Source organism: Haliaeetus albicilla, chromosome 13 (assembly GCF_947461875.1).
Source record: "Haliaeetus albicilla chromosome 13, bHalAlb1.1, whole genome shotgun sequence".
NCBI classification, from domain to species: domain Eukaryota; kingdom Metazoa; phylum Chordata; class Aves; order Accipitriformes; family Accipitridae; genus Haliaeetus; species Haliaeetus albicilla.
The window spans coordinates 19,087,682-19,110,488 of NC_091495.1; the positions used below are offsets into that span (position 1 = coordinate 19,087,682).

Here is a 22,807-nt window from a genome sequence, read left to right on the forward strand (position 1 = left end):
GCACATCCTGAGCTGAGCCCGCCCAGGCCGGGGACCCAGGGAACGCCGCCCTGAAGGGTCGCCGGTGACACCGCGGCGGGCCTGCCCCAGCCCCTGGGGCATCCTCCTGGCCGGAGTCGCAAGGCCCGGCGGTAACGCCGGCGGGGCCGCTTTAAGCGGAGGCCTCGCCCCTCCCCGCCCCGGCCCGCCCCGGCCGGCCAATGGGTGCCGCGGCCGCCGCGCCGTTTGTTACAAGTTTCCCGTCGTGGACCGGGGCGCGGGGTGGTTACGGCGGTGCGGGAGCCCGGGGCGGCGGTGCCGCCGCCCGCGCCCGACGGGAGTGGGGCGCGATGTCCGCCTGCGGCCGCCGGCGTCGGGGCTGATGGGGGCGGACGGGAGCGCTGCCATTGAGCTGAGCCCGGGGCCTCGGCTTGGGAGCTCTGCCGTCCCTCAACACTCTGCGCCGAATGTCTCTTGTCCTTTGCAGCAAGCTGCTAGTGGGTACCTCCCTCCTTTACTGAAGCGTAACCGGGGAGAGGGCGGAAAGCAAAGGAAGTTTGGTATTTATTTTTTTCTTTAGGCCTTGGAAAGGGATTCCCACTCCTTCCCCCGCGGAGGTCCGCAGGACGGAGTGCAGTGGCGGAGGAGAGAGGGGCACAGCTGGAAGCGGGCGGTCCGGAGCCGTCCGCCCCCCCACCGCTGCAGGGTACCTGGGGGTGCTGGAGGCAAGCTCTGCGAAGCTCCGCCAAGCAGCGGCTTGGCAGATGTAGATGCGTGCGCGTGTGTATGCTTAACGCTTTCTTGGCTCCCCGGAATTGTACCATGCTGAAGATCCTCACCAAAAAGCTCAGGAACCAGAGTTTGAACGAAATTCAACCTTTCCAGCTAAAGGTAAGAACAGCCCGTTTTGTCTCGGTTGTTTTTTGCACCCTTCAGGTAACTAATAACGGGGCCTTGAGAAGCTAGTAACTTGCAGTGTTTATTATGCTGGGCCAGTTTCCTCTCAGTGTGCTCAGTAGGAACTGGCCTAGGCTGTATTCCTGTTACTAAAGTCCTGTTCCTTTGCTTTCAGAGTTGACCTGCACAATTCAATAGGTCATACAGAAAGGTAGATAAAGGCAGATGTATCTGTCCGTTCTTTAGCAGTATTTACTTTTAATGGGGTTCACATTTAACTACATAGGCATTTGCCTGTCTGTCTAGTTACCTTTGTACGTGTGCAATCTGTAGTCTCCCAGCCCTTGGCAGGCTGGAACCCCACTATGCTAGGTACTGTACAAACATGATTTGCCTAAAATGCCTTTCAGCTTATTATTTGCATTTCTCTCTCTTCTGGTCCTGAAGGCCAGAATCTGAGCTGAATTTTGCAGTCTGGCTCACTGCATTGACCCATGGACTCTGTTTCCATCCTTTCTTACTGCTCAAAAGAAAAAGTGAGGATTCAGGATAAGGAATATCTAAGCCCTTCCTGCCAAATGAAAGAAGGAATTTTTGAGCCATGTGCAATGGGATAAAAATGGAGTTGTGATGAGTGAGTTACAAAAAATTACCAGATCCTTATTTGGTGAAAGTGCTGTGAACCAAAGGATACCCCCTGAAATCAGCAAAGTTACTCTGGATTGGCATCAGTACTGTGGGAAGTGTAGTGCGTGGCCCCAAATCAAATAAAGGATCTGGGAAAACTAGCAGCCCTCCTTGCCTGAGTTGGGGTTTGGGGATCCATATACCAGACTCCAGTGGAGTCTTTTGTATGTGTTACACAGAGGGGGATTGCCGTGTAGCTGCACTTCTGCGCAGTCACTCTGGACAAGCTGATGGCAACTTTGTTAGAAAGAGTGCTGATGTTTCCTCAAAGTTTGTGTCTATGTACTTCTTCCTGCGAGGATTGCACACTCTGTGGTTCTTGGGGGAGAAAGGATTAGATTTTATTTTTGGAAATAAAATAAGGGCAGTGCTTTAGGTTGTAGTGGACTGATTCAGTGCAGAATATCTCTGCAGAGGCAGTGGGGGATTTCTTTTGAACAGTGTGTTTTGGGGCCTTGTGGCTGTGATCACCCCCTTTAGCTTTATTGTTTGTCTCTTGGAGCCTCAGGTTGTGAAACTGAGAATCTTTGGAAGGAGCTCTCAGGGGTATATACAGCCTTTGGGATGCTTGGAGGCATGCAGGAAAAACTGCAGGAGTGGGTGTCTGCAGCCATTTTGTTCATATTAGTGCCAAGGTTTTGTGCTGTAAACAGGTGGTCTGCATTTTTGCAGGCTCAATGGAGAAGAGAGACTTAAGCTTGCACTGTTTCTTGCAAGGCTAATGCATAGACCATCAGAGGTATTGTTGCAGCCTGCTGTGGGGAGTGGTGCAATGATTGATATACATGTGTATGGGCAGAAAGCCAGACTTTCAAACTCTGGGTTTATATATGTTTTGTAGGCCTTTGGGGACCATGTGCAGCTGCCTGGTCTTGGTTGAGCCTTGTACCAGCATACTAATCACTTAATAGAGTGTGTAGTGCTGTCTTAGGTGTTGGGCCAGATCTTGCAGGTATGGACATGGGATAGGTGGCACAAATGGCAAGCGGTGTGGGAGCTTACCATGGTGCATTGACCCTGTGATGAGGCCAAGTGTCCTGTACCATCTCCCTTTACTGCCCTCGGATGATGTGGGGCTGCCAGGCACAGACCGGACTTCTGCCTTCTCAACTTTCTCATGTTGCTCTGACTGTGCAGGTCTGTATGTATTCTGGCAGATATGGTACATGCATTATGTAAAAGGTCCAGTCTGCTGTCATTGAAACCTAGTGAAAAGTTAGGTGTGAGCATAAAATCAGGTCTGTAGTAGTGTAAGGGAGAATGTGCAACTAATTCAGATAGAATGAGAACTGATCTGCATCTACAACCCAAACCAAGAGCTTTCTGAGCTTTAAAAATAGGGTGCTTAGCTGGTCTTCTCCTTCATTACCCACTTGCTTTTGCACTTTATGACCTTTGTTGGAGGTCCCAAATTCAAGGGAAAACAAGCTGCTGTTGTGTTTCTAGCTTGCAACAGTACTGCCATTAGGCAAAGTCCCAGGAGACTGTCCTTGGGTAAATGGTCAACTCATTCCTGTAAGCTTGGGAGATTTGACTAACCTTGGATTGGCATCCAAACTTTGGGAATCTTCAATTTCTGCCCACTGTAAAGATCTAATTTTGGTACCATGTGCCTTGAATTGGTTTGGTGTGGGTGTGATAGGTCTTCCTAGCCTTCCCTGGCTTGGAGAAGCTGAGAGGCTGCCACTGCCTCCTGTAAGTGAAACCAGGAAATATGCAAGCTTTGGGTCTTGATCTAATGGACTTTTCTTTTTTTCCTGACTAAAGTTGGTCTTTAGGCAGTTGACAACTAAGGCTGCTCAGAGGGCTTTGACTCAAGAGGTCTGCTGGTTCATGCTGTTGTTGCTGAGGAAGCTAGTGTCCCTTTATTGTCCTTTCACCAGAAGTCACCATAATGGGAAGGGAGGGATTGACTGTTTCACCTGCTGTTGGGTTAGTGTGTGCTGCCAGCAGTTTCTGGTACGGGTAGCTGGGCTGTGAAGCATGGTAGTTAGGGTTCAAATTTGAACCCTTAACCTTGGAAGACTGGTCCTGTTGACCTTGCTGTCTCCTCACTGGACACTCATGCCCCTGTAGCAGGGGTGGCTAAGTGGCAGCATGTCTGTTCCCAGGCTGTTGTGGTTCATAGTCCAGCCCATTGGCTTAGAGTCCTTCAGCTGCTGCGGCTAAATCCAAGAAAGGATTTTGAGTTGGAGCCTTGTGCCTCAGCCTGTTGTTCCACCTCTTGCTTCAATGATCTGGTGTTATTTGCTAGAGATTAGGCCAGATTCAGAAACCTTGTTTTTGGCTGGCTGTTAGAAATCGAGAGCCAAAAGCAGATCTGACTTTACAGGTTAGGGCTCATCTTTGATAACAGCTGGCAACTGGGTCTGTTGCAGAGCAGACTTTGTGGGGCAGGAGAGAAGAGTGAGAACAGGGGATTGTCCTATACTGTAGTGAAATGCTTCAAATAAGGAAAGTGAGAAAGGCCTGTAACTCAAGACCTGAATTTTTTGTTGGTTGTCCAATACAGTCTAGTATGGGGTTTTTATTGTTTTCTTTCATAGTTTTGGACTGGTAGTCCTGAGAAGCCCTTCCTGAACTATAAGTCAAATTGTTCAAGGAGCTTTTAAAATGCATATCCTGGGGTTGCATGTGGGTTTATGTGATGGAGTACTGATACTGAGCCCTTAGAAGTACTCTCCAGTCGACTCAGCTTTCTACAAATGAAATGTCTTGTTCATCTCTGCAACTTGGGGTAGGGGTTTCTCACACAAATGCATTTCTTCCAAATCCCTCTTCAACTCTTGTGCCCTTGCATATTTGTGTAGTGGCTAAAGTGTAGGTGTTGATTTTCTAAGCTTTGCTTGCAAGCAAGCTCCTTGGGGCAGGGAGCATCTGGTTGGAACAAGTCTGTGCGTTGCCAGTCAAACTAAGCCCTTAATTAGTGGCCCTAGGTGTTATCAGAATGAAACAGTTGGATTGTGGTGTGTTAAAAAATTAACTGGCTGAAACATGTAGCTGAAGAGAACTGAGCCCTTTAAGGGTGGCAATCCATTCCAACTTTGCTGTTGACACAGACAACTTTGTAGGCGGTACAACTGATCCACAAAAGTTGTTAAATTACCTGTGTACTTGACATATTCCTTTTTGTCCTGGGCAGAGGTCATTAAGAAATGTTTGTCATTTCCTTAATGTCAATCAATGAAATGAAGTCATATGTGAGTCTGTTCTGGTGGCAGAGAACTGCATTTCTCTGCTACGTAATTTTGGTCTTACAGTTGCTTAAAAGGGAACTGTGGACTAGGCACTAACAAAGCCACCATGTCAGCTCTCTTCATGTACCCTTGCAGCTTGTACATGAGCATACACAGTGCTGGGGACCAGCAAGTTATGTCAGTTATTTTCTTCTGGTATCTGCATCTGGAATCAGCTATGAGACTCTGGTCTGGCTGGCCTGCCCTGCTGAGCGACTGGGAATCATCCTGATCCTTCCTATATGAAGGGGGTTCAGTTGATCGTGCAAAGTGAACCTCAGGCTTGCAGGTAGTGACTTCTGAGTCACTTTCCCTGTGGTAGCTGGTTGTTCTGCAGAGCCAGGAACGTGTTATTTAATTTTTCCTCCTCAGACCAAAAGAGTGAAGTAGCATCATTATTATTGATGCACAGTGTGTATGCTTTCAAAGATCTGTGTAAGGACTCATGCTTTGTGTGAATGAGGACAGATTAATTTCCTTTCTTTGGGTCGACTGCTTGTCACGTGTTCAGCCAGCCACTGGTCTTCAGGCTGGCTGAAGACAGCTTGGCACAGTGAAAATCTAGCTTTGTCTTTCTCCTGTGGTGTATGAAGGTTTTCTCTGTCCTTCATGGGTTTTTCAGCATGTACCACCAAACAGGTTCATTGCTTTAGGGCTGGAGGACTCTGTTTTACACCTAAGCTTTGCTTTTCCTCCTATTTAGAGCTGGTAACATTAGATCCTTCTGGTTTGCCTTAATCTCACTCAGGAGGGGCACAAGCACTTGCATAAGTGTAAGTGTGTAAGTACAATTTTGGCTATTGGAGTATCTATGAATATGTGATAATTTGGACTAAAATTATGTTAGTGGGTTAGAAATGCTGTGATAGATACTTAGCCAAGGCAAAAAATAGAACAGGCAATTCCAGCCACTCAGAAACCTTAAGGTTTAGAGACTTCTGCCTGAGGCATTGTAAAATAATAGGTTCGGAATTCTTTCTACTTGGTCTGCTTTCTAAGGTCTGAATCTTCAAGGGTTGTCATCTTTCCTGTGTGGACATCCAGCACTGATAATCTCCTGTAATGACTTAATTCCAGAGAGTGGCACTTCAGACAAATTGCAGATATTGCAAATACAGCATAATGGGAAGTTCATTGACATTGGGGTAGTTTAGTGAAACATCCTCTCAGCTGGTCGTCTTTATGACTGATGAAAATCTGGGCTAGATTTAAAAAAAAAAAATAAAAAAAATCCACCCCCCAGTGTCATGAAGAAGTAGTGTTACTTTTCCTTATGTTTCTCAGTTCTTGATTTTTATTGGAATGAAAAATTGAATTCTGAAAATGTAATACTATGTATTTAACTTTTGCATTTCAGTGAAAACAGATTAATCCATTTTGCTTTGCTGGACAGTGCAGTTCTACTTCATTTCCTGCTGTCATGTACCATCTTATAGCTCCTGAATTTATGTTGCGCTGTTTGGGATGCTGAAAGTTTTCCTGAGCAGGGGAATAGCTTCTATTTGAAGTGAAAATAGAAAGCAGACCCAGGTCATCATTTATTTTAATTATGGCTTTTGCAAAACAGTGGGTTCACCTCTTTTTAAAGTAAAAAGCAAGGCTTGCATCCACTAAGACACTTCTGTGGGGTGGTGGGTGGGCAGGGTACCACTCTGCTGTAGCATGCAAGTCTAGTCAGCTTCTCTAGCTGTTCCTGGAGCATCCCTGGGGTCACAGAAGTGTTGTTGGGATTCCTCAGTATGGGAACCAAGGGCTGTATTCCCTTTTCAGCGGGAAATACACTCCCACCCGCAGTGTAGGCAGCACCAGCTCCTCCTACCCCCATGCATTTATCTGTAGCCCCTGTTCCCCTGTTCAGTGGGATTCAGGTTGCCGGGTGACCCAACTCTTCCTAGCAACCAACATCACAGGTATGTGTGCACTCAGGGCTGTTTTCTGCTACATGACTGTGGGCAGAGCCTGTTTGTCCTCTCACCACTGTTGACCACCAGAGTCAGCCAGCTAAGCTGTTTTTGAATAGGCACCAGTACCACCCACAACTGCTCAGCATGAACACCCAGGCAAGGATTTAAAGAAAAGCTAATTAGTTGTGACCTTTATCTGCACAGAAAGCATTCCCTGTGCAGTATGAATTCTGCTGTGACACAGGCCTAAAAGTTGACATAAGGGATGTATGGCCCAATGTGACCTATGCAAAGCTGTCTCCATGCCAATCTGGGCACAGGCCTGCCCAAGCTGTGGGGACATGGCACACAGGTGAAGCACAGTTCAAGGAAGGCTTCTTCTGGACCAGCTTGGTCACTCATTGGGGGTGGACAGCTCAGGGTGCCTCTGGACATTTCTCCCCTCTCTTGCTATGATGTTCTTGCTTTTCAGACCAATTATAACCTCCTCCCTTACATGGGCTGGTCTGTTTGGATATTGATGTGACCTCCCTGTGTACCTCAGTATATACAACATACTGAATTGTGCAGTTGTAGGACAGGCATTTTGAGGCTGGGGCATCTTGGGAGTTGGCTGAGGTAGAGGGAGTGGATCTTACACAGTGAGTAGTCTCTCTTCCTCCTCTGTAATCACTGCAGCACACCAAGCACTTGGCCAGGTGAACTTCTGCTGTTCTGTCTTTGAGACAGCCCTAGCAGAATGGGAATGCTACAAGAAAAGTACCCTTGTGTGGGTACATCATGTGAAGAGCTCACCTGGTTGCCTCTCTAGTCCAGCCTTGATGGCTTCATGGAGGGTGAAGTACTGCGGACACTTATGAAAACTTCCTGCTGGAGCTGGATGTAAGAAAGTATCTTGCTTGGAAGATTTGCATCAAAGCTGCCACATACCTGCATGTGCAATAATCCAAATCCTGGGTCTTCCTAGTTGTTCTGGGTTAGCATGGCAGAATGTCATCTGGGGGCGGCAGGAGCTAAAAGCCCAAAGAAGGTTCTGTGAGTGACTGTCAGCTTTGCAAGCAGCTGGTGCGGACCAGTCTCTGTTTCCAGCCCTTTCCTCCCCCAGCACTCTTAGCCAGCCAGCCCACCATCCAGGCTCACTGTAGAAATGAAGTCTGGCTGCAGAGCCCCTTCAGCTTGCCAAGGCTTGAGCTGTGGTGCTGGTAGTGGAGATCAATGCTTGTGCCCCACTGGCATGTACCTTCTAAATGAGTGTTGTCAATGAGGAGATGTGTTGAAGCCTGGGGAGGTGTTACTCAGTCATGGTAAACTGTGAGGCTGTGGATTGCCTTCCTCAGATGAGCTGCCATCTTGTGGGACTGGCATGACTGGGTGGGTTGGTTGTTATGCCCAGCAGACACACCTGAGAAGCCCTTTACAGCTTTGCCTGGGATTACCTCCCAGCCCTTGTTCCAGCATCAGCCCATATGAGAACACCTAAGAGTTCAGGGCTAGAAACACCTTCTGAGGAAAAGAGGAAACCAGCACCTGAGCCTAGGTATCCTGAGGAGGGTTTTTATTACTGATGTCTCATTTCAGGGATGGGTTAACCTGAGGTTTGTTGCCTGACTGCAAGGTAGATGGTCCTTATCTGAATTTAGATTTATGAAAGGACAGGAGGTGCCTGGATAAAGTATTCCCAAATACCTCAATATTCATTGATGTCCACAATGAGAGTAGGTGGACTTTGTTTTCTGACATTTCTAGGGAACAAACTATTGATTGGCCTTGGGTGGCTGATTAATTGATTTGACTGGACTACAAACCAGGTTTTGAGCTGCTGATTTCAAGGAAATCACAGAATTCAAGTTGCTGGTGGCATAAAGATCCTATCCCCTCACACTCATTTTGTTCAGAAATCTGTCTCATCTTACTCCTTCCTAATGGGATCACACTGTTTCCATGATGCAGCCTCTTTTTTATTTAACTGATGTCCTTACCTTTTGGCATCAGAGGCCACAATCTGCCAAGGTCTGTATGGGCATAAGATGAGATGAAAATTTCCTTTGGTTGAACAGGGAGTTTTCCATCTTGAGGAAAGCTGCCAGACAGGCAGCTAGATCCTCCAGTTTGCTGAGTGTGTCTGGATGTAAGCTGGGAAAATATAAAATAATCCTTCCATATCCTGTCACCCAGTTATTACACACAAAGCCAAGTGGTTGCTCCAGACAATTGTCTGCAGCCAGACTGTGTTTGTGTGTGGGTTTCTTTTCTTTTATTTTTTCTTTATTCCTAGGAATTGGTTATTCTGAAGAAATAAAAGTTCTTTGGTCAAAGGCTAATTAACAGGAGAGAACAGCAGTATTTAGTGTGGAGCATATGAAGTGAAATAATTTAGAAGCTTAAAAAATCAGCAGCTTCTATATATATGTTTTTGTTCATAGAAACCCCTTTATTCTGGCTTGGACAGAACAAGTCATTCTTGGGAAACCCCTCAGTGGTATTTTGCAGAGGACTGCAGTGCAATGCAACATTTCCCCTGTCTTGCTCCTGAAATGGTATGTGGGGGTGCCAGTTTAGTTTGTGATGCTGGACACTGTCTCAGTAGCTATCTATGGTGAGTGAGGTGTTTTGGATCTGTGAGAACACTGTCAGGTTTTGTTCTGTGCATCCCCTTGTGTTGTGACATTGCAAGTGAATGTATATGCTGTGTGGCCTGCTTCCATGAATGAGGCTTAAGAGCACCCATCCTGTGTTAGACCTACAGTCTGTTTGCCCCCACCCCAATATCCTATCTCCTGCAAGTGCCAGAAGTGGGGACCTAGAGGAGACTAAGAACAGCACGTATTTTGGTCTTGGGGACTTTTTGAGATGGAACTGCTGTCTGTGCATTAGTAGCCCAGTTGACTTCTTTTACCTAAACCTGTTCACTTCCCCCCACCAAATCTATGTAGGGTCTTTGCATCCAGAACAACCTGTGGCAAAAAGTTTCATACCTTGACTACATGTTGCTGAAGGATCACCTGCTGTTTGTTTAGAACTTGCCTCTTACTAATTTAATTTTGTGCTTTCTGCCTCATATATTGGAGGAGAGAGTAAGCGTTCAAATTCTGTCTTTTGCCACTCATCTCTAGCCCATCCCTCCATGTGTGGGGTGAAGAGACTACCCCTTTGGCCTGATTCTCCCAACTAGGAACCACTTGGAATCACACAATGCCTACCAGGAAAGGATCTGATGCAGGGAGAGCCATTGCAAGTTTTTACATGGTCCTAATTCTTACTTTAAAGTTGCCTAACCATATAGATCAAAGACCTGGTCTTGAAGGATTATCCTGTGTTACTGGCTCGCTCCATGACAAAACACAAGACGTTTGGTGTAAATCTATAGAGATGAAACAGCTTGCGTCCGCTTGCACTCAAAAGGGTTAATGTGGGATTTTTATAGGAGTAGCCTGAAATGTCTCATGTGCTCCACATGCATTTTCCAGCCTGACTGTAAGGCATTGTTCCTTGTGTTTGCAAACCTGGCTGATGCAGCTCTTTATGGCTGAGCAGAGGTGAGTGTTGAGTGAGGTCTCCCAATGCACGCAGCTTCCCCTTTAGCTAACGAAGTATCTCAGGGCAATGGCAGTTGCCCTCACCGGATCTTTTGAGGAGGGAATGGAAAAACTATTATCAGATGTGTTGTTTATGCCAGCTGCTGTCAGCTGTGCTTCCCTGGTGGAGGGGATCCATGCAATGCTGGGGAGTTGCTGTGAACTGCTGAGAAGCTGGTGTGTACAAAGGGACCTTTACTCATCACAGCAATGTAATAACTGAGCTGGGCCAGTGGGCATGGGGTGTGAGTCGGGAGGAGTGTATTTAAATCCCTGTGGCTAAAGCAGGAGTGGTTGGCAGTGGTGTGAACAGCCATCTCCCATCCTCCCCTCTCTCAGTACATGCATAACAGGTAAGATTAGCTATGCTATAGGTGCCTCTCCAGTTCTAGGTGTCCCTTGTACTGTCTTTCCCTTATGTCTGAGAGGGGTGTCAGCCTGTGATAAATAGGGCTGCTCTTAATCTGTGTTTGGAGTTGAGGTTTAGCAGCAAATGGGCTGTAAATTATAGATGGAACTAAGTCACTGTATCTTAATGCAGGGTGGATGAGGCCCTGTAATGAAGGTCCTTAATCCTTCAGGCTTCTTCTGGTCTTTCTGGACTGCTGTGCTTTGTGGTGTCAACACTGCTGAGTAACACTGCTCCTCTAGGGTGCGAGCTAGGGGAATGCCAGGGCTCCATGCTGTGTGCTGTCAGGGATCTCTTTGCAGCACAACCGTTTTGTAGGTTGCTGCTTCTCTTTGATGGGTGCTTCTTGACACTACCATTGTTTTCTTAGCTAATTCCCTTCTGAACTATGTATGTAAAATGCCGTCTCCCTGCATAGGATGAGAAAGTTAACGGGTGAATGCTAGTCTTCCACGAGAATCCTTGAAACTTGGACATGAATTAACCATAACGCTCTTTCATCAGCAAAGCCATGGGTAGAGTAGCAGAACTGGTGAGAAATTTACTGTGTGAGTCCATCATATGCAGGTGACTGCCAGCTGAGGCCAGGCTGCACTGGATATTTGTACTGAGCAGAAACTGAGTGGTGGGAGGAGAGTAGAAGATTTGCTGGAGACTTAATGGGAAATGGCACTTCTGGAAGCTTCACTTGCAGGTAGGAGTAGAGTTGAAGGAGTGTATGGTTTCTGTTGCCACAGTAAGAGCTATAAACCTTAACCAGCCTATTAAGATAACAACATAGGGATAGTTTGAGAATTTTGTAAAAATTCTTGCTACCAGAAAGGATGATACATATCACAGCATGGAGCTGCAGCATTCCTCTGGCCCCTGTACTGCAGAAGCAGTCTTATTTTGTAACACATTGTGGTCTGGGAAGGGGAGGAGGAAATTGGAGGATTAAAGGCCTTACTTTAGCAGTAACACCTTTGTTGCCAGACCCCATCCACCTGCTGAGTGACGGCTGTAATGACCTTGTTCTATCTGTAAGGTCTAACATCATGACCTATGAAATCATGGCCCCAAACATGACTGAAGCATGTTTATACAGAGAGATTCTGGTTCTCAGTGGCTTTGAGGATAAATAAACTGAATGGAGTTCTCTCAGATTTGGAGTATTTGGGGTGCTAAGGACCAGAGTCTGGGTGTTTTCTGCCTAGGAGGCTTTTAAAAGCATTTTTTAGTAGATAGCATTCCTTTTGTGTCTTCTGTTGTCACGCAAGTTTGATGGCTGGTGGGAGGAGCATGTGCATATGTGTGGGTGCCTATATCATTGGTCTCTGCTGGGTAGAACTGAGTCTGTTCTCGTCTTTTTGCAAGTACTGCCTTTTGGAGGTTTATCTTGGGTGGAATTTAGAAGTATGGTCTTGCTTCTGCTCTTCTAACAATATTTGCCTGGAGCTTTTGAGAACAGACCCATGGTGGATAGGAGTCTCAACTGTAGACATCAGCTGCATTCGCTTCCCTGTGATCAGAGAACATCGGATGTTTCTGGTGACTATGGAGTCCATGTGTTCATGTGCCATAGGCTCATTGGTGCTGTATACCATACTTTTCTGAAGCAATGGCAAGGCATTGGGACTTGCTAGGTTTTTTTTATCTGCACCCCCACCCCACGGTGTTTTTATCTTTAGTCTTCCCCTGCAAAATCATCTCAGCATAGCCCTAGGAAGAACAGGGGGAGATTTAGAAAAGGAGGTTTGATGCAGGCTCTGACTGCTGCAAGAGAACTGATGTAGGGCAGATGAGAGAGTGCAGAGAGTCCAGCTGTGCTCTGTGGGTTTGGCCTGAACTGGTCACTCATTTTGACCAGTCTCTTTGTGCCCCTTCCCAGTGCTGAAGCCAGCCCCACTGCACTTGTGTCTGCACGGAGTCCTCTGATTCACTCCACTTGCAAAATGAGGATCCCCAAGCCTGGGGCAGTGCCCTGTCATCTCTGTAGTTCTAGTCAGGTTTGGCCACAGGTGTAACTTCTTTCCAGGAGCTGTAGGCAGTAGATAAACATAATCTTGTCATGCAAACAGTATGTTCAAAACACGTGTATTAATTTGTTAGTGGAATTACAGAAGCATGAGGGAGAGGATTTAAAACAGTAAGAGGACCACACATGTGCCTTCTCATACCCACCCACCACTAATCTCCTCAGTGTTCTGTGTAAGCCTAGTGCTTTCCTCTCAAGATCTAGGTAACCCAACTTAAGCCCATGCTTCTGGAAATCAAGTTCAGTCGTTGTTCCTCAGAACAGAAGTTCAGTTTCCATGTTCTGTGGTTAATGACTCCCACCACTTGCACCCTGAGAGTTGCCAGTCACCATATTTGCCTGTGTCTGTGTAAGGTAAGCATTCAGCAAAAATGGCATCTGTATTGTTAAAACAATGCAGACTTGGCTACCTAGAGTGACTCTCTGCTTCCCTTAAATCTGTGAAACCGCTGACGGTTAGGTAGACTCTAGGACCATGCAGAAGATGACGTGTCTGACTAAATGTGCAGCATTCCTACAAAAATAGGAATTTTGCTGTCTTTGGCATGGAGCAGGCCTGGAAAACAAGGGCCTCGGAGTGCTGTGTCCCACTGGCCCATCACTGCTTTCACTGATGCAGCCAGGCAGCTGCTCTGTCAAGCAGGACAATGTTCAACAGTTATGAACCCTGGGTTTGAACTGTAGCCATTTGCAAGGAAATGGGGAAAGGAAGTTGAAGGCAGAGCTGTTATGAAAATTAAAAAGGAAAATAATAACAGAAAAGAAGACTTCAGAAAGCTTTTTCCTAGTTTGGACTGTTCTGGCTGGAAGTTTAGCTGTTGAAGAACCCCAGCTGTAAAAGCCAGATCTAGTCTGGGCAGTCGTATCTCACTTGTGGATGTTTGAAGGCTGAACTGAACTTAATCTCTAACTCTGCTGCTTTTCTTGAGGAGAGAGCAAGCATTACAGCCTGTTTTACTAGTATAAATTGTCCTTGTAATGCTGAATATCTCCAAAATAAAATTTAAAGGAGAACTTGGGAGAGGAGTTAGATGTAATTTGAAGGTCTGTTTGACTCATTCCTTCCTTCTTCCTCACATTGTTCCATGGCTCAAAACTACCTGTCAGTGTCTCATAATCTCCCTTGTTTTCCCACTCTAATTCGGAGTTTCTTTTAATTGAGAGGATGGCGCCTCCCTCATTCAAGATCAGGCAGTGTCCCATGTCAACTGTTGACCTGGAAAAATAACACTGCGGAAACTTAGTAAAATGTTTTTACTAGAGTCAAGCAGTTGCGACAGAGGAGAGCTGGTAGCAGAGCCCTGTGCTGTAGGATGCTGATGTCTCTAACAGCTGCTTTGCAGGAAGTGTGGCAGGGAGAAGGTAAGTGAACACTAGTTTAATTTCCCCAATCTGAAGTTGGAAGAAATGGAAGTTGGTTCCCCATAGCAGAGATATCAGTAGTCATTGGTGAGGTCATCATCCCTTTCTGCTTTTGTGTCAGGAACCAGTGCGTGAGACCAAGTCAGCAAAGTCTCTTTCCAGGGCACTTGGAAGGGGCTTTACTTGGTTCCACAGATTCCCTGGAGTACCAGGGCTCATGTGAGTGAGCCTGTGTTGCAAACTGCCTTATATGCAGCAGCACAGGCAGCTGCTGGGGAAGCCACCTCCCTGGAGGTAAGCTCCCTCCCTCCCAGAGGGAGATTGGGAATGATGCCCTCCAGCCTGCGTGCATTCTTGATTCAAGCCGGGAATGAGGGGTTGCCTGTAGTCAGTTGTATCTCTACTTTACCTGCTCCTCACGCACACACCCTCCACTGCACCAAGCCACACCGTTGGTGTTAAGTTTTTTAGAACAATACAGCCGTTAAGTGAAGCCTGTTGGGAGAGATTTGTTCTGCCTTGGAAGTGAGATTCCCTTCTCTTTTGTGAGCTCCCAGATGATTCTTAATGTAATACTTTTGATCATATGATGGCATGTTAATTTCTTTTCTGTAAGCAAAACCAAGAGGAACTCCACTTTAACAGGGTGAGGTTTTTTTTATTGTCTGCTGTATTTCAGGACTTTAAGGGTGGCAGAACCCTTTAGGAGCTGGGCAATTCTGGCTGAGCTAGTTATCATTACTCAGTTGACAAGCAGCAGTGTGATGAGAATGACAAAGATTTTTCTCCATCTCTAGCTTTTTCTTCTATCTGCTAGTTTGTCTTTCATGTTAAATCTCCCTCAAAGGTATAAGCTTTATACTCAGTTCTCCTTAAATACCATCTGGTTATTCTACACAAACCCATCTTTTCTTACTGGAGATTGATGCAAAAATCAAATGCATGGGGAAGTTTGTCCGTGTTTCCATCTGGCATGGTAGGAGTCCTTAGCCTGCCAGAAGGCATGTCTGGTGCTGGAGCTGAAGGACCCAGGTGTAAGACTGAGATCCTCATCAACAGGAGGCTGCCGTCTTTGAACTTCAGATCTGATGCGTTTCCTGAAGAAAGACTGGATGGTGGATGGGCACCGGTCCTTTTTCTGGCTTGTTTTATATCATGGCTTGTAAACATTCACACATCTATGTGAATTGATTTTCTTCTCTTTAATTTTGCATGTTAAAGTACAAAGTGTACTGGGCACAGTCCTGGGCAACCAGTTCTAGTTGACCCAGCTTGAGCAGGGGCTTGGACTAGATGATACCAAGAGGTGTCTTCCAATCTAAACAGTTTTGTGATTTGTATGCTGTGAATGAAGCCATGCTCTAATGGTATCTTTGACATGGAGATCAAGATTTCTGCTTTAGCAGTGTCACAGTCCTGAGTTTGTGAGGAAAACAAGGCTGTGCTGCCTCGGACAAAAATAAATCTGAGGCTAATACAAGACAGGGACAGTGCAAGGGAGGCTGGAGGCCTGAACACAGTACCGCTGTGTTTAGTGGAATGCTTTTGAAGAGGGGAAGGTGTTACTGTTAAAGCCTGGGAAGAGTCAAGGGAGAGAGCATTTATTTCCAACTAGTCAGAGCATTAGTCTTTGATTCCCTGTATCTTCATGGTTTCTGGAAATTCTTGTTATCTGTACAGATAGACAACCCTTTTTTTGATCTTCCATTAATCTTTGCCTGTGTGGTATATTAAGGCAAGGAGTTTCATGTGTAAAATTTCAATTCTAAGATTAATGGTTAGTCAGCTATGAACGATGGTTCTCTGTTAGGGAATGTGGGAGCTAGGGTCTCATGTATAGGAGCTTGGGAGACTTCAGTTCCCACAACCAGGATATAATTTGTGGAAGAATTTACTAATAAAAAGAGAATGTAGCAATACTAAAATAGAAGACCTTGCTAAATGACAAATGGGAGCAAAATGATGATGTCTCTGAAAGATGTGAAGGAAGACCGAGTAGGAGCGTATTTGCTCAGAGATGAGAGGACTTCTGAGAGACAGTGCAGGTCATGGGACATCAGAAGCAATGTGACTTCTGAGTCTTATCTGTTTACTTCATTCATGCACAAAATGCACAATTGCTGGATTTTAAGGCTTTTTTTTTTGTGGTTAGCCTGTGATGTATACTGTGAAAATATCCTAATTTCTGAGGGTATTGTCTAGAGCAAGGGTGTAATGACACCAGTGGAAATAATGGGAGACACCAAGTCTGAATATTAAGAGGAGTGTGCTACTGGTATGTTCTTCCAAAAGAAAGGGTGGGTGTCAAGAAAAGTGGCTCGATAGGTGTCTCTAATTGCCTTGATTCTGAAAAGCATTTGATGTTGCTCATAAAAATTGCAGTTGGTTAAGGAGCGGGTGCTTACTTTTCCATGGCTAGCATCAGGAGGATGATTAGCAAGACCATGGGAGCCTCTTTTTTCCATGAAGCCTTTCATATTGTCCTACCACTTTAATTTCTTTGGGATATACTATGGGACCAAATCCACAGACTCTATATCTTGTTTGAAAGAGATTTCTTTTCTCTCGCAGGTGCTCTGAACAAAGCCTGTAGAGAAGTGTTCGAGGCAACTCACAGGGGATTAGTCTTGGGCTGCCTGTGGGACTGGGGAGGACTTTGCAGAGGAGAGTTATCTATATGAGACTAGGGGCTGGAAAAATTGCTCTTGTACAGGGAGGAGTGAATATTTTGGAAGCCCAGGACCGGTAGACACAAAGACCTTCAAAATGTCACTCATTGACTCAAATCCAATTCCTGTTTTAAGCATCTCAAGCCAGTGACATTGTGCAGCAGCTCTCTGACCTGCATGTGCTAGATGTCATTGCCTCTTTTTTGGAAGCAGCACCATGCCGTGTATTGACATTTACATAGTACAAAAACTGGAGCTAATAGGTTTCCCAGGCAGAGTCGTTAACCTCACTGAAAACCCTGTCCAAATGAAAGGCTTTTACGTGGGAATGAGCCACAGACTAAGGTCAGTACCTCTTGAGTTAGAATTGGAGCCTTAGCTTTTGTAATGAAGACAGGACCACTGTCTGTCTGTACAGCAGCTAGCACAATGGCACCTCAGTGTCAGCTGTCCCCTCTATGAACTACTATGGCACAAACAAGGTATTATACCTGTTCTGGGGGCAACTAGAAGTCTGTTAATTTGGCAGTGTTCCTCAGTGCCAGCTGCCTTTTATTAAATGACGTGTGTGTGAATATATACAAGAAAATTGTAGTTGTGGTGGGAAAAACAACCCCCTGTGTTTTCTTAAAGAATATCAGCAATGGGGATAAATCTGTGCCACTTTCCCCATTCATCATTTGACAGTTGGGAGAGTAGTTTAAAGACTAGCAAGGAAGGAAAATATTTTCTGATTTCTTAAAGGGCTATATAAATATAGAAGGACAAAAGGTAGCTTTAAAAAAAAGAGGAGAAAAAAAGGTGGCAACAGTTCTTGTGGAGGAACAAAACCCCAAAGATGATCCTGGAGGGTTGTCACAAAATAGGTGTGTTGACTTAATAGCTGTCAAATTCAGTATCAGTCAGAATTTCTTCACTATTCCTTTCTCTCTGCATCAGCTACATGTGTCTTTCATAGGCCCCTAGTTAAGCGTAGTTGCTCTTTTGGGTCTCTGGGAGGCTGAAACTCTCCAAGAACATTTCCCTAGGAACAGTGGTGGAGGTGAAATGGGTCCATATCAGTGTAATGGTTTCATGCTGCCTTACCTTCTATAAAAGTCAAGCACAGCACATCAGACACTTTGAAATGGAAACACAGCATGTAACCTTTTGAAACCTATTGCCACTGAATTCTGTTGTGGGCAAGTAGCTTGTGAGACTCAGCTAAGAATGATGGGAATGTTTGTTGTTATTATGAATAAAAAGGTGTAAGGAATAATAAAGCTCATTTTGCAATGATCTTGTTATTCCAGAACTGCCTCTTAGAAAGGTTTCTTTTGAAGTATTGCATTTTCCTTTGACTTACTTGGTTTTGGCCGTTGCTAGAGACACATACTAAGCTGCATAGCTCAGAGGTTTGATCTAATAACTTCCAGGTATGCTCTATGCAGCAGAACAAAAGTCACTTTAGGAACAAGGTAAGTAGGGTTTCCTCTATGTAGGAAACTCAGCAGCAGTGGGATCTATCTGACCTACAAAAGCTTGGTTTTAGATCTCTCAACCCTTCTCGAGGCAACTACCAAGTTTAAGTGCAATTGCATTGTGTATATTCCAATTCTTCTTATTATTGTAATTTTATTATTATTATCATTATTATTTTCTTCTTTTCTGTCCTATTAAACCGTCTTTATCTCAACCCATGAATTTTCTTTTTTTTTTTTTTGACCCAATTATCTCACCCATCCCACTGTGGGATGGGGGAGTGAGCAAGCAGCTGTGTGGTGCTTAGTTGCTGGCTGGGGTTAAACCATGACAAACATGTTTTGAGTAAGTGGGGATTTGGGTATACAGCAAGTGGTTTGGTGAAGTCTGTTGGGTGACCCAGAGCAAATGTTCCTGAAAATTCCTGACAGACAAAATATGTGAATTGTCATTACTCTTGGAGTATTTAAGGGTCTTCAGTGGTACTGTAAGATTCTGTGCTGGTGGGGACAGCATAATGTTATTGTTTGCATTTCTGTGAAATCCTGTTTCTTTTATTGCTATTACATTCTTCAGAGCTGTCGTGTAGGAAAGCAAGATGAATCTGTTCTTTGGCTTATGTGTGTGTGCCTTCGAGGGGGAAGTGTGGGTACATACATAGGATGGCTAAAGTTAACATGCAACTTCATTTGTGGGTGCCTTGCAAGATGATAGTGCTGTTGACAGGATGTGTCTTTATTTGGGCAGTGGGAAACTTAGTTGTCTACATGATGTAGGTAGGCCATGAAGGTTATAAGCTGCATGTCTGGGTAGCTGAGGGCAAGGTGTGTGTGTTGTGCTTGGGAAAGAATTGGCGGTGGAGTAAGGTAGAGATAGTGGTAGGCTGTGTGTTTTGTGTTGCTGCAAGTTAAGAGGATACGATGGGAGTTTGAGGTTGGGAGATGAGGATGTGTATATAGGGAGGTGCTACAGCCCGGTGGTGTGATTAGGTGGGGTGGACACCTGCAGGATATGAGAGAGGGAGGGTGGGGGAAGTGACTTGGGCAGCAGCAGGGAAGTAATCAGTGTTCACGATGAAGCCTTTTCTTCTTGCCCCCTAGATCTCCTACCCCCCAAGTGATGAGGACAGCGATGACTCTGAGGGAGAGAACCAGGAACTTGCTCAGATCGACAGAGGTAAAGGGATGAGATAGGAGGGTCCTGGGATGCTACAGCTGAAGTCCATTTTGCTTTTCACTTGTGCTCTTGGAAGTGCCTCCTTCTCTGTCCCCAGTGTACCACAACCAGATGCATTAAATGAGTCACCTTGAAGTCTTTGAGACATCACAGGGAGAAGCTGGTATTATCCGATGCTGCAGTCACACTTTTCTTACCAGAGATGGAAGTTGTTAACCACATGTTAAGGTCCCAGTGCTGCCAACATGGGGCAGAGAAGGTCTACAATTGGGCCAGCAGCAGAGCTGGAACTAAAAATTTGTCTTCTGTTCTATGCTTGTGCACCTGTCATCTTTGTTCTAGGTTTCTTCTTTCTTGCCATTTTGAGTTTTGACCTTCACTTTCCTCATTCCCCTGGACTCATTGATTAGCTCGCTTCCTTCCTCCTGTACTGTTGGTATTGAGCAGTCCTATTCTTGAATCTCTAGCGAGGGTCTTTGATAGACATGTGCTCTGTTGTTGTTTTTGGTTCTAGTATGAAGCAGCTTAGAGCTGCAGGGTGAAATCTGTAATAAATGCATCTGTTGAGCTATGTTAAGTCTCTGCCATTTGCGCATGCCCTGTGTTTTATCATTGTTTAGCCAAATTCAAGTAGATTCTTATGCAAAGGCAGAAGTTAAATTCCTGACCCACAGGACATGTCCTATCAAAATTCAAATCCCTGCTTCACATGCTTAACATGGAGCTCAGCAGAACAGGTAAAGCGTGCCCAGCTTATGGCTGAAAGCAGGCTCTCTTATGTGACAAGCCTTGTAATAGAAAGAGGACTTCAACCTCCAGAAACCAGATCTCTATTTGAGCCATAGACATACTGCTTAGAATAATGTAACTTGCCTCCTCTGCCTTGAGAACTGGTCACTAGAACTTAATGTTTTTAGCTAGAGGCAAGTGCCTAACGCATTTGTAAGATCATGTCTTCTTCACGTGCAGGGGATGAGGTGGGCGGCAGGTCCATGTTCTTGCTCTGCAGCTAGAATTCCAGGTGACAGCTTGCGAGGGGATGTTTAGCAGTCAGGTCTAAACAAAGGTCTGGAAACTTCCAAAGGGAAGCATTCAGCTGGGGAGTGTTTCTTCTGAGGAAGAAGAGGTGGGAAAAGAGCTCAAAAGTTTACTTGGGAGGAGATTAAAAAAAAACAGGTCAGGAGAAAGCAGCCCCAGTTTATTAGGGCGTGGGACACAGATCTGCCCTGCCACTCCTTTATCTTCTCCTCCCACCAGAGAGAAGAAGGAATTGTACCCTGACCCCTCTGGCCACCAACCAGCTCCAGAACCAGGAGAACCAATGCTGCAAGGTTCGGGCCCTCTTCCATGCCAGCCTTGACCGCCACAGCTCAGAAGAGGAGCTGGAGCGCATCAACCGAGAGTTTGCTGCTGAGAAGCGGAAGTGGTCCCAGGTCAGCAGGCTTGCCTGCTGCAGCGACAGCAACAATACCTCCTCCAGTGATGAAGAAGTGAAGAACTTGTGCGCGATGTCCTTCCAGCCTGTGGCAGAGCAGGCTGATGGCCTGCACGCCAGCCCAAGCCCTGTGCTGTTCAGTGCCTCCCCTCCCAAGAGACTCCAGCCCCTGGTGCGGAGCCCAGCCTCCAGACCTTTAATCTTCACAAGTGTTGGGGCGGGCCTTGAGCAAGTCATGCCTTGTAAGAGACATCGACAAGGATACGGGGATAAGGTCAGCAGGCCCAGCCTTGACCTGGAAAAAATGCAGCAGGTAAGGCAGAACTTCATATGCGGAAAGCCGCATCACTTGAGAGGTGTTGTAAGCAAAGATGGAAAAGGGTTATTGAGGCAGGGTTCAGTAAATTCATAGGGTTGCTTCTTGTGATCATGTCTTCAGGGGCGTAACTGGTAATTCTGCTGTCTAGGATAAACTAGGCCTAGATGTAGATAACTCTCTTAGAGGTAAAGCTGCTGCTACTTGAGTGGCTCTTGCTACAGTTGGGCTGTTCTCTTGCTACCCCCATTAGGAAGGCAGCACCCATACTGTCCAGTTTGTTCCATGACACAGGAACAAAATCACTGGACTTCACTTTTGTCAAGTTACCCCTGCTGCCATGATCTAACCCATACCATTTACTCCAAAATAAATTAATTGCTTAGGGATATGTAAAAAAATACCTTTGTGATCAAAGTGGTTGTAGACTTGATGATAGATATTTCCACACTTGTTCACCTCCTTGAGCCCAGGTATTTTTATGACTCCCAGGAGTTTTACAGCAATGTAAACCAGTGCTTTTTATCTTAACACTTTAAAAATACAAACTGTTTACAGTTTGCTCTAGATGCAGTTACTCTTGATTTTGCAGGACTTTTGTAGGGACCTGGGATTGAGGTGTGTGAATGCTAGGAGTTTGCCTCATCTCTGCGGAGGCTGGGAAATGGGACATGCCTGGTACCGGTGGGGTGGGTTGCCCTGCACAGTGCCCATCTGGTGCCTCTCTTTCAGAAGGTGTTGCTGTAGAGTTCATATTTCAGGTTGCTCTTCATTATTTGTTGTTCTGGAAAGAGTATCTGCAGACAACTGCTGACCCTTGTAAATTGCAGCAAGTTAGACAAGTTATTTTCAGTTCTGAATTTCCTCTCATTAGGGAAGAATTTCACTGCCTCTGGTTGGATGTACTAGTTTTAACCTCACTAAAAACACTCCCTTTAAGTCTACAAGATGGATCCACTAAAAGAAAGGACTATGTTTTTATTTTCCCAGATGTATAAGTGAGACCCCCTCCATTTCCTCATTACATTGCTGCTTGTTCTCAGTCCTGCTGGCAGCATACATTGCATGAATACATAATGCAGAGACTTGTGGTTTAGTACAGTTTTCCTCGCCCCCTCTTTCCCCTTCTAGCCAAGTTCCTGCTCACAAAACATTCAAAAGGCCCAGTCTTGCATTTCACATCACCCAAATCTTCTGCTGATATTGACAGACTAATTAGTCTGTCATCCTAATGAGAGGAGAAGAAAGCTGGTAAGCCTGTACCCAGCCTTCTTTTTTTCAAACTGCATGTGAGTAAATAGAGAAGTGTTCCTTCTGGCCCAGGTGCTTTCTCTGACTTGGATCCCATGCATAGCATCTACCTGGTCTGCCTTAAGTTCCTTTCAGCAGTGTGTTTGGGGGTGTGCTGGTAAAGGTTATGGGCTAATTTAAATAAACTTTCCAAACTGTTGTGGTTTTTCTGGGAAGCCTTGTGAGAATGATTTGCTTCCTGATCCATCTGCTCTTTACACTTCTGGATTAATTGTGGCAAAGATTTTTGCAAAAGAAGTTGAAATCTGAGGTAGATGTGGGGGGGTGTGTTTTAAATGACATTTTTGCTATAGGTGTTGTTAACACTTCTAGGTTGTGGAATCCCTGTTATTAAAAAAAGGATATTCAGCTAGTGGTTTTAATTTAAAAGTGT

The 22,807-nt window shown here is 45.5% G+C and overlaps 1 protein-coding gene across 2 annotated transcripts in view; it reads left to right on the forward strand.

Annotated features, from left to right (window-relative positions):
• The first annotated feature begins 247 nt into the window (after window positions 1–247).
• The window catches only part of LOC104316467 (uncharacterized), a 67,339-nt gene continuing 44,779 nt past the window's right edge, over window positions 248–22,807 (forward strand). The window contains exons 1-4 of one of the 2 annotated variants that reach the window (XM_069800347.1): window positions 248–476; window positions 560–870; window positions 19,297–19,372; window positions 20,630–21,120. In XM_069800347.1, coding sequence (XP_069656448.1) covers window positions 362–476; window positions 560–870; window positions 19,297–19,372; window positions 20,630–21,120 — 993 coding nt within the window. In that variant the 5' untranslated portion in view covers window positions 248–361. The remainder of the gene's footprint in view (window positions 477–559; window positions 871–19,296; window positions 19,373–20,629; window positions 21,121–22,807) is intronic. The other variant, XM_069800348.1, reaches the window with a different exon arrangement.